The sequence below is a fragment of the Vigna umbellata genome, chromosome 6 (assembly GCF_029865625.1).
Source record: "Vigna umbellata cultivar VRB3 chromosome 6, Vumbellata_1.0, whole genome shotgun sequence".
NCBI lineage: Eukaryota > Viridiplantae > Streptophyta > Magnoliopsida > Fabales > Fabaceae > Vigna > Vigna umbellata.
This window is the reverse complement of record NC_142170.1, coordinates 11155427-11165535: the sequence shown is the minus strand read 5'-3', so window position 1 is coordinate 11165535 and position 10109 is coordinate 11155427. Positions and strand designations below refer to the sequence as shown.

The 10109-nt window shown below is 34.4% G+C and overlaps 2 protein-coding genes across 2 annotated transcripts; both read right to left on the bottom strand.

Annotated features, from left to right (window-relative positions):
- Positions 1-2351: 2351 nt before the first annotated feature.
- Positions 2352-6819, bottom strand: LOC124842683 (ABC transporter F family member 1-like). The gene is made up of 6 exons (XM_047319223.2): positions 6585-6819; positions 6263-6481; positions 5095-5168; positions 4786-4996; positions 4460-4694; positions 2352-3790 (listed from the first exon to the last, which is right to left on the bottom strand). The coding sequence occupies exons 2-6, from the start codon at positions 6470-6472 to the stop codon at positions 2733-2735; spliced, it is 1788 nt and encodes a 595-aa protein (XP_047175179.1). The 5' UTR covers positions 6473-6481; positions 6585-6819; the 3' UTR covers positions 2352-2732.
- A 940-nt stretch (positions 6820-7759) lies between these two features.
- On the bottom strand, positions 7760-9598 carry LOC124842694 (uncharacterized). Its single transcript, XM_088093380.1, has 4 exons — positions 9333-9598; positions 9023-9192; positions 8801-8894; positions 7760-8721 (listed from the first exon to the last, which is right to left on the bottom strand). The coding sequence occupies exons 1-4, from the start codon at positions 9502-9504 to the stop codon at positions 8177-8179; spliced, it is 981 nt and encodes a 326-aa protein (XP_087949506.1). The 5' UTR covers positions 9505-9598; the 3' UTR covers positions 7760-8176.
- Positions 9599-10109: the final 511 nt, after the last annotated feature.

The following is a 10109-nucleotide window of genomic DNA, read 5'->3' as shown; positions in this document are numbered from 1 at the left end:
GGCATTTATATTCATGTATAAAGTTGCAATTTGGGATGGTACCAGCTGTCAATGTACTATGAATAATGCAAAATTCTCAAATTAGTACTCTGCTTTGTGCATCATAATTACACACTCTCAGACTAGTACTCAATTTTCATGAAGGAACACACCATGCCTATTTCGTTTCTTACCAAAGACAGATACTTTGTATGTACAAATTTTAGTTGTATCTATAAATTACTTTACAAATATGTTCTGAATCCTTTTTCTATTTACTAATCAGCCTCGAATGCAAAAATAATATATAATAGTCTCTATTTACTAATCCGGTTTTACTATGCAGATTAGAATAGATTTTTTTTTCTTTTAAAAAAATTAAATATTTTTAATCTCTAAATTTGGATGAAAAATTGAAATTTATCACTTTTTTTAAATTTTTATATAATTTAGTCTTCAAATTTTAAAAATGATTAAAAATATAGTTTTTTTTTATTTTAAATTTTTAGTGTTTTAAATTGGTATTTGAATTCTTTATACGATTTGACATATAAATCAAATGTCAATTTAGAAGGATGGTCAATATGTAAAAAAGAATTATATCTAAAATATATTAAATTTTTAAACATTGTCCAATTTTAGTTTTAAACATTCAAAACAGTCAAAATTAAGGTATTTGTAAAAAGTTATATATAACTTCTTAAAATTTTCATGTTTAACTTATACATAAATTAGTATTTTAAGTTTAATTCATTACAAACTCATTTAACCTTTTTTTTATTTTTTAAATCTTTATAAATATATTCATCTCGAAAACATATAAATAATTATTGTTTTGCTTAAATAACATGTAAGTACAAAAATCGTCTTATTTATTTACGATTTTATATTAAATATGATAAAAAAAATTCATACGTGTAGCTAAAGAATAACTCAATTATAAATATGTTTTGTAAAGTTATCTAAGTTTGTGTTTGTTTCTGATAATTTACTGTGCATACAAACAGAAGAGTGCCTAAAACACGAGTTTGTTTAAGATGATTTGAACGAAATTGTGAGTTTACAGTATGCAACAAAGGAGTCTTCTTCACTATTGCGATGAGAAAATAGGTAAAAGACACGTCACACATGATCCTTTTATGGAAGTTATTAACGTAGAAGAGAACGAGAAAATAGATTTTGCAATTATAAGAATTTATTCTCCTTTTTCTATGTTTTCAAGAGAATCGATTTTCCTTTTCCTTATATAAAATAAGGATTAATTCTTCTCTCATGTTTCATCCAAAATCAATTTTTATCCGTGTTTTTACACCCATGTGTAATAAAGTTTTCTCTACTCACAACTAATGTTTGTAAAGAATGTGATGTAGTGTGTAAGTCAGAAAATCGATTATGAAACTCATTCTCATAAAATAGTGAGTTTACATTAGATAAAAAGAAAGGAAATAATAAATAATAATTTATATTAGATAAAAAGAAAGAAAATAAATAATAATAATAATATATCAAGAAAAAAGAAATAATCTTATATTTTAACTTATTACAAAAAAATATTATCCATCCGAATCTACTCAAATACATTCACTCATTCTTCTTCAAATCCATCTTCTCATGATTTCTCATATCTCAACATCTTTTCCTTGATACAACCAACTTTATTTTCACTCCTCTTTTCTCTTAAGTCCACACAAATTCAATCTCCCAATTCAACAAAAATGTGGTTTTAGGTGAAGCTGAGTCAGATTATGCTAAGTCATATCATAAATTTATGAACTCTTTTAGGACTTGTCATCATCAGCATGGGTAAACAATAGTGGGGGATTTTTGTAAACATGTGGTGAATAGGACGTTTAGTCTAATCAGAAAAGTTCCAGTATTTTGAGTACATCTTGTACTCAAATAAATAAATAAATAAATATAAATAAACAAAAATGTAGGTCATCACTTTGTAGTATACGTTTTGTTTCATTAAACGTGTTCCATGCTTAACTTTCAAGCAGCGGTTGGCAAGTGACACAGATCTATAACTCGTACTTTATTTATAAAATTGGAAGAGAGAATTATAAAATAAAAAGTAAATTTTTAGGGAAATAAATGAGGGCTGTGGTGATGTTTTTTTTGGAACAATAATTTTATAATTCAATGTGAGAAACCAAATTTACTAAGGGAGTAGCAAAAATAAACAAATTAGTCGACATAATTAAACTTAACTGGGGGAAGACTTACAAACTTTCTATATACATACGAAGAACATCTCTACTTGAAGAGTTTGTACAATGCGCATGGTCCAATTTAAGTAATGACTATTGGATATTTTTAATTTATTCAACTAAATTTGTAAAACCTTGATTAGATAAATTTGAAAACAAGGCTTATAGATATATAGTTTTATATAATAATTTGTGATTAAATAAATAATCAGCTTATCCAAAGGTATGAAGTTACTGGCGTGTACATAATGAGAAGAGGTATACGAAACACGTTTATGGCTGCTATGGAATTGGGAGGTAAAGAATTATTAGGAGGAAGTTGGGGGAAAGTAGTGGCATAAATGATGAATGACATAGACCCAGGACAGAACATACCATTCATAACATAAGCCGCCGCGCACTAGTAGAAATATGTAGTAGTAGGTGTAGCGTCCTATGATGGTGGTCAGCATCCATGATTTCTGAACCATAAACTATCTCAAACCTCAGGTTGTAATATAAACACGTAATTAGACAGTAGTGATATCAACAATTTTGTTCAGTTCAGTCAGATAAACCCGCCTTTGATCTTAAGTGCTCCTTAAAGTCCATGATGTCACCTTCCCATCTGGTCACAGCTTGATCAGCGCACACCCATATCTCGTGGGCCACTTGATTTATGAGCCTAAAATCATGACTAACAAGCACCATGCCACCGTCCCATTCATTCAGTGCCTCAGCCAATGAGTCAATTGTTTCAATATCTAAATGGTTAGTTGGCTCATCCAGAAGTAGCAAGTGAGGCTGTCTATAAGCTAACCATGCGAATATCACGCGGCTCCTCTGCCCGTCAGATAAATTCTTCATCGGCATCACCTGCGCTTTACCCGACAGTCCAAATTTACCAATTGCTGCTCTCATCCTCTCCTCCTCATTTCCAGGGTATTCTTTTATCATAAACTGTAGAGCAGACAATTCCAAGTCTAGCTTTTCAGCCAAGTGCTGGTGAAATTGTGCAATTCGAAGGTGATTGTGCCGTCGAACCATGCCATCCACAGGTACCAGATCGCCAGTCATTAGCTTCAGTAACGTACTCTTCCCAGCACCATTGGGTCCAACCAGAGCAATCCTAGAGTCTAAATCAACCCCAAAGTCAAGGTTCTTGTATATCAGATTATCAGTAGTGTAACCAAATGTCACCTCAACAAATTGGAGGACAGGGGGTGGAAGTTTTCCCACGTCAACAAAGCGGAATACCAAAATTTTGTCTCTTACCACCTTCTCTGTGAGTCCACCCCGCTCCATTTTTGCTAGAGTTTTCTCTTTACTCTGGGCTTGGCGTGCAAGTTTGGCTGATCCATGACCAAATCGAGCTATATATTCCTTCATGGAGGAAATCTGCTCCTGCTCCCATTTGTACTGCTTCATCTGATTCTCTTCAAGCTCAGCACGTGTCTGAACATATTGGTCATAATTCCCAGTATAGAGCTTCAGCTTCTTGTTTTGCATGTGGATGATATTTGTGCACACACCATTAAGGAAATCCTGAGAGTGTGAAACCACAACCAGAATGCGGTCAAACCTTTTCAAATTCTCTTCTAGCCACACACAAGCCTCCAAATCTGCAAATATATTTTTAAGAACCTATGAATCAGCAATTATTCCAGGACCAAAGGTGAAACTTACTGACAGATGTAACTAAAAATCAAGAGCAAGAACATCTAACTCAGGCTAATACACAGAAAACAAATAAATTTAATTTACTTTGAAAATATAACAAATAACATCAATGATGGATGTAGTTAAGATTGTATTATATCATTTGCATTAGCAGAATTACAACCACCATAATAAAATGATAATGGAAAGCAAAGGGTTGACAATTTCTCAAGTAAAATGTAAAATGTAATTCGAATTTAAGAAAGATCAATGAAATTTGATTGACATTTAAGAGTGAAAACAAATGGATCTGACATTCACAAAATCAACCATGTTGATATAAAGTATCTGATGACCTATTAGCCTACCCTGAAGCAATCATGCTATGGCAATCCTTTTTCTATACACTAAAGTAGGCACCAAAGAAAATTGCTCTGAACACTATACTCAGAGGCCTACCCATGGGTAAACCAGGAGGCTTCAACAAATTCAGGGCTACTATTTGATAGACATAATTTATAAAATAGATAAAGAATCTGCAAGGCCCTTCCACTTTAAATCACAAACGATGCAGAAGAGAGAATTATCACACCAGCCACAAAAAAAACCATTTTTCTAGGAAGGAGGGATACCGAGATGATTGGTTGGTTCATCAAGTAAAAGAATGGTCGGGTTCATAAATAAAGCGCGAGCTAAAGCTATCCTCATTCTCCATCCACCAGAAAAATCACGGGTCTTCTTTGCCTGCATCTGCTTGTTGAAACCAAGACCAAATAAAATTTCAGCAGCACGCTTTTCTGCAGTTGATGCATCTAAGGCTTCCAATCGTTCATAAACACGTTCAAGTGTTTCACCACCCCCATCATCCTGGACCCAAGACCACCAACAATTAAGTGAGTGAGCCAGAGATCCAAAAAACAAAATGTGGAGCAAACAGATTTGATACTACTAAACATACCTGAGCTGCCAAAGCTTCAGCTTCTTTCTCCAATTTCAACCTTTCCTCATCACAGCTTATGACAGCCTCCAATGCAGACATGTCAGAGGCTTCAATTTCTCTGGTAAGGTGATAAATATCCATGTGATCTGGAATAGGTAGCTCTCGACAACCTATTGCCGTAAGGAGGGTAGATTTTCCACAACCATTTAATCCGAGCAAACCATAACGTCTGAAAAGGAATATACGGTAAGCATAAACACTGAAAATATTAGTTGTGAATAACAGCATCCTAACAAAAAGCAGAAAAAAATTATACGGATGACATACCTTCCATAATTTAGCTCTAATTCAGAGTCAACTACCAAATCATGTCCATGGAAAGTAACTGAGAGAGATTCTATCTGTAATTACAGCATAAATATGTCAATCAATAATGATCATTGTAAAGGTGTAAGCAACTACCTACACCTAAGGCACAAATATTTTAGCACATAAGATTACAGTGTTAACCTTCCTGTAAAAATTCGTTATTGGAGAGTGTTTTCTTACATGAATGAGAACCAAGTTCTTGACCAAGGCAACATGGTAGTATACCAATGCTACCAACTAAGTTGTTTGGCTAGGCACTCATGCAAGAAAAAAGTCAAAAGACCCACTAAACTGGGAATGTCTACTACATTTTAGAACTCAATTGGAGGTATAGAAAACATGTATTAATAATTAAAGTTTTGCATTGATTATCTCCTACCGCTCTTCTATTTCTAGGGAAGAATGAAGTATACGCGTACAAAAAAGTAAGGCAGAATGGTTTTGTATGAGATTGTACATCACCAACAGATATGACCAAATTACAATATATAAGCAGGTCAAAATTTTTCACAAGGAGATTAGTGTTGTAGGGTTGACTTAGGCCAAAACCCACTTTCTAAGAACTTTCAATTATAAATATTAAGGCATTTTTTCTTAAAAGCCAAAGGGAAACATTGTGCAAAAAACAATTGATGACTGAGACTCCAGAGAATGAAAAAAATGTTAAATCTAAACTACGATGATTGGATGTTATCTTTGCCATCCATAACAGCATAACTTAAGACAAATATCATCAATATATTACATGGAGCGAAATGCGTGGGCACCAAGGTATTTAGGTAACTGAGGGCATCAAGGTAACTACGCAAGAACTTTAATGTGCAAGGAAATGTATTAGTATCCTCTAATAGAAAACAGGAAATAAATCATTGAATTATTTAGAAACCCGATACTTGGTTCCAGACTCTTCAACATTTAACCGTTTCAACCGAGAGTTACATTATCTAAATCAACGGGTTTCCTCAACAGTCAAAAGAAGAACGTCACAAATTATTCTAAACTCAGCCTCAATCAACAGAACTGAAACACCAAATGCACAAACTCAAACTCCACATTATGATAGTAATCAACAAAGTTAACAACAAAACAGAGTATCCAACCGGTGGATGTGTAACACTGTACTCACCCTAATATCCCTAGAAAGAGGATGAGAGCAGAGGACGCCGGTGCAGGTTCGATCGGAAATCTGAATATCCCCAATTCCGTCGGCGAGCTTGTCGGCTGGCTTCTCGGAGGTCGAAGTTTTGGAAGAAGCAGCTACCGCTTTGCCACCTCTCTTGGCCGCCGCCGCCGCCTTCTTCTGTGCAGCCTTCTTCTTGCTTGCGTCAGACACCATCTTCAATATCTAATCTCCGAATAGCAACGATCAACTAGGAACTTCGAAAGAGAAAAAAGAAAACATGTATGCATGAATAAGAAGGCGAAAATCAGAGGAAGGAAATGCAAACCTTTGATGAAAGAGCCAGAAGACGATAGATCCAAATTCCTCCGTTGGATTGATGGTATACCGTGAAAGTGTAAAATTCTGATGAAGCGAAGGCTTAGGGTTCAAAGCTTCGGGTGCAGGGGAAGAAGTAGAAGTAGGAGTAGGAGGTGAGGTTTGGTACGTATAGAAGTGTGCGCTTCCACGTGTCCCCTCCGGAAGGACTTGCCTTAACCCTTTCCTTGCAAATAATATATCCTCGTATAAAAGTGAATAGAATGTTGTAGAAAAATGCTCCACCACCATTCATATTTTCTGAGTCCTGAATTTTTTACTTGCGAACATCTTAATCCAAACAAAGCCTTAGTAACACTTTTTTCTTTGATTATCTATCATTAACTATTTATATTCAACTCTTTCCGAATTTCAACCATCCAACCAAGATCATTTTCCTACCATTTCACGATCATTTTTTGCATCGACAAAATAACTTTTGAGTGGAACACAAATTATGAAGTCACATTCCACATCACAATAACTTGAATATGTGTTTAGTTTTCCAAATTTGGGATAGTTTAATTTTTTATCTTATGAACTTAATACTGCCTTGTGGTGTTTCTATGGTCAGGAGTTAGAGTTGATGCCACTACTTGCATATCCTCTGTTTGATATAGAGCATGACTGAATTTCTCACCACATTATTTTGGCAATATCCATACCCATCTGTAGTTTTTCTTCATTGTGAAAAATGGATAAAGAAAAATCCTAATGAAACAGCACAAAGTTAATAGGATTATAGAAAAAAAAAATCATGAATTATATCAATAGGAATATGTTCCGAGTTTCATTCCCAAAAGTTTTCAAAAAACTTAGATGAAGAAAGTGCTTCTCTTAACCTAAGAAACAACACAAAATAAATAGACACTTCTGCTATAACGCTTACGATGACAATATGAATCAGGTAAGCTACATTGATCGGTGTCATAAATGTGAGTGAATATTCTTTGTAAATCATAGGAAGCAATTGAGGACAAAAACAATACGGTTGGTCTCAACGAGTCGTTCTCAACATTTAGAAATGAAAACTGTTTACTTTAAAGTCCAACAGCAACTGTTAGGTAAACTTTAACCAAACACTTTCTCAAATGCAGGTCCATTAATCTCAAGATAAACCTGATTTCTTGTGTGCGTAAAGTTGTTCTCATTACCTCAATGCAATTGCAATACAATGGGAGTTAAAAATATAGGCTAATGAACAGGACAAGTTATACAGGTAGAAAGTACAACTGAGAAACTACTAGTATAAGGAAAATCGAGTGCACCAGCATCGTCTCTGTCATGATACTAATGCCTATTCAACGTGAAAAGAAAAAAAAAATTGGGTCATAGCTCTTTCTTTTATCATCTCACTTGCATTATATACTATAATAACAAAGCCTGAATAGGGTGAACAATAACAGAGTCTATCAATCGCAAAATTCTCTCTATGCTATCCACACCTGGCTCAAATGAAGGGTTTTCTTCTTAAGTTGAAAAATAGCGACTCTTTTGTACCCCAAGCTCGTAGAATCACCTCAAATCCATTTCTTCGAGTGTCATAAAAATTTCAAAGCTTCATCACATAATGTGACAAGCATGGGGATTTTCATCACTGAACATCTCTGATGCAGGATAATATTGCCCCACGTAGTAGTAGTATTCACCATAACCATAACCACATGCGGGTACCATATAATTGTTATTGTTTTTTTCAGTTTTCGCCTGACCTTTACCATCTCCCTCGTTATCCTTATCATTATCTCCTTCATTACCACCTTTTTTCTTCTTCTTGGTGGAGCCACTCCCTCCTTTGTCACCTTCTTTCTGACTTTCATTTTCCTTCTTCTTCTTCTCCTTCTCATTTTCCTTCTCCTTCTCCTTCTCCTTCTCCTTCTCCTTCTCCTTCTCCTTTACTTTCTCCTTCTCCTTCTCCTTCTCCTTATCCTTCTCCTTCTCCTTCTCCTTTCCCTTTCCCTTCTCCTTCTCCTTCTCCTTCTTGGCAGGAACCACCTCAACCTTCCTCCTAAACTTCTCCGACAACTTCTGCACCAGAGCTGTCACGTCCATTGTGCCCTTAACCATCACCATCCCCTTCTCCCTATCTGTACTCACTTCCTTAACCCCTACAACACCTCCAGCACGTGTCAAAAACAAAGACAAAAGTAAAAACCAAATCCAAAAATAAAAAGAAAAAAGAAACACCTTTGAACTTCAACACAGCCCTGCGAATCTTATGGGAGCAACCTTGGCACGGGCAAAGATTAAGCACCTTCAGCACCGTTGTTGTCACCGGAGCCTGTCACATAAGCCAACAAACCACCAAAAATAAAATAAGTAATATAATAATAATAATAATAATAATAATAATAATAATAATAATAATAATAATAATAACTAGCTCTTAAATTAATATAACACTAAAACCTCTTTGTCTTTGGTTTTCTTTTCGTTGTTTTTGGGCTTGTTTTCCTTGTCCTTGTTGGGAAGAGAAGAGGCAATATCAACATTCTTCTTAGTCTTCCCAGAAAGCTTGTCCTTTGGTTTGATGGGATCAAAGCTTTCTGTCTTAATCTCCGGCTTCAAACACTCCACGCCTTCAACATGAATCGATTTCAAGGCTTCAGTTAAGTCAGATAAGAAAACAACAGTGAATAAATAAACAATACTTGTAAAAGATTAATTAAAATATTTGAGAGGGAAAAACATGTTTGTGTTCTTGATCAAGATTGGGAACCTCCGAAAGCGTGTAGGCATTTGATGATTTTTGATGCGCATTCGTCACAGTGCATGTCGATCTTCAAGACAACTGTGGTCGGATATGACGACGTCGTTTCCTCGTTCTTCTTTGCTCTCTCGTTCTTGTGGCCATAATCGTTCTTCTTCGCCTGTGTCTGTGCGCAATTCATAGGAAGAGGTTAACATATAACAATGTACGTAGAAAAGAGGAGAAGGGTCGAATTTCAACCTGACCCATGAAACTAGCAAACAAATCTCACAATAACTGACTGATAAATTTTGGAGTGGTGGAGATGGAAATGATACAGCACCTATATTTATACAAGTGGGTCCCACCTTTTGCATCTTAATAATAGTAATTTCGGATTTTGGCATTGGGTTGGATCCTTTTGTTCTCTCACCTTGCACTCTCACACACTATTCTGAATATCATTTTTTAAACAATTATTTTTGTAGATGAAAATATCAAAATATATTTATTATCTAAATGAAACACAAGCATAATTTGATGTCAAACCAGTCTATAAGAAAATTATGACAATTAATTTTAAATAATCATATCATTCAATGTTCATTAATTATTTAAAAATTATTACAATCAAATATAATTAGATATTTTAGATATTATATAATCAAATATATTATTTTCTATAGTCTTCAATATATACTATTATATATAATATTATCTTTTCTCTAAAGGATATATCTTAATTTAAATTAATTATAAATACATATAAGTTCATAAAACATGGATAAATTATTATTTGACAAAGAA

What these genes read in the sequence shown, in the direction of transcription:
- LOC124842683 (XM_047319223.2), bottom strand. Translation starts at nt 6,472, where the DNA reads ATGGTGTCTGACGCAAGCAAGAAGAAGGCTGCACAGAAGAAGGCGGCG. An exon ending in CTCTTTCTAGGGATATTAGG is followed by an intron (nt 5,169 to 6,262) that starts GTGAGTACAGTG and finishes CTGTAATTACAG; the next exon opens with ATAGAATCTCTCTCAGTTAC. An exon ending in TTAGAGCTAAATTATGGAAG is followed by an intron (nt 4,997 to 5,094) that starts GTATGTCATCCG and finishes ATTCCTTTTCAG; the next exon opens with ACGTTATGGTTTGCTCGGAT.
- LOC124842694 (XM_088093380.1), bottom strand. Translation starts at nt 9,504, where the DNA reads ATGAATTGCGCACAGACACAGGCGAAGAAGAACGATTATGGCCACAAG. An exon ending in AGAAAACCAAAGACAAAGAG is followed by an intron (nt 8,895 to 9,022) that starts GTTTTAGTGTTA and finishes CTTATGTGACAG; the next exon opens with GCTCCGGTGACAACAACGGT. An exon ending in GGCTGTGTTGAAGTTCAAAG is followed by an intron (nt 8,722 to 8,800) that starts GTGTTTCTTTTT and finishes GAGGTGTTGTAG; the next exon opens with GGGTTAAGGAAGTGAGTACA.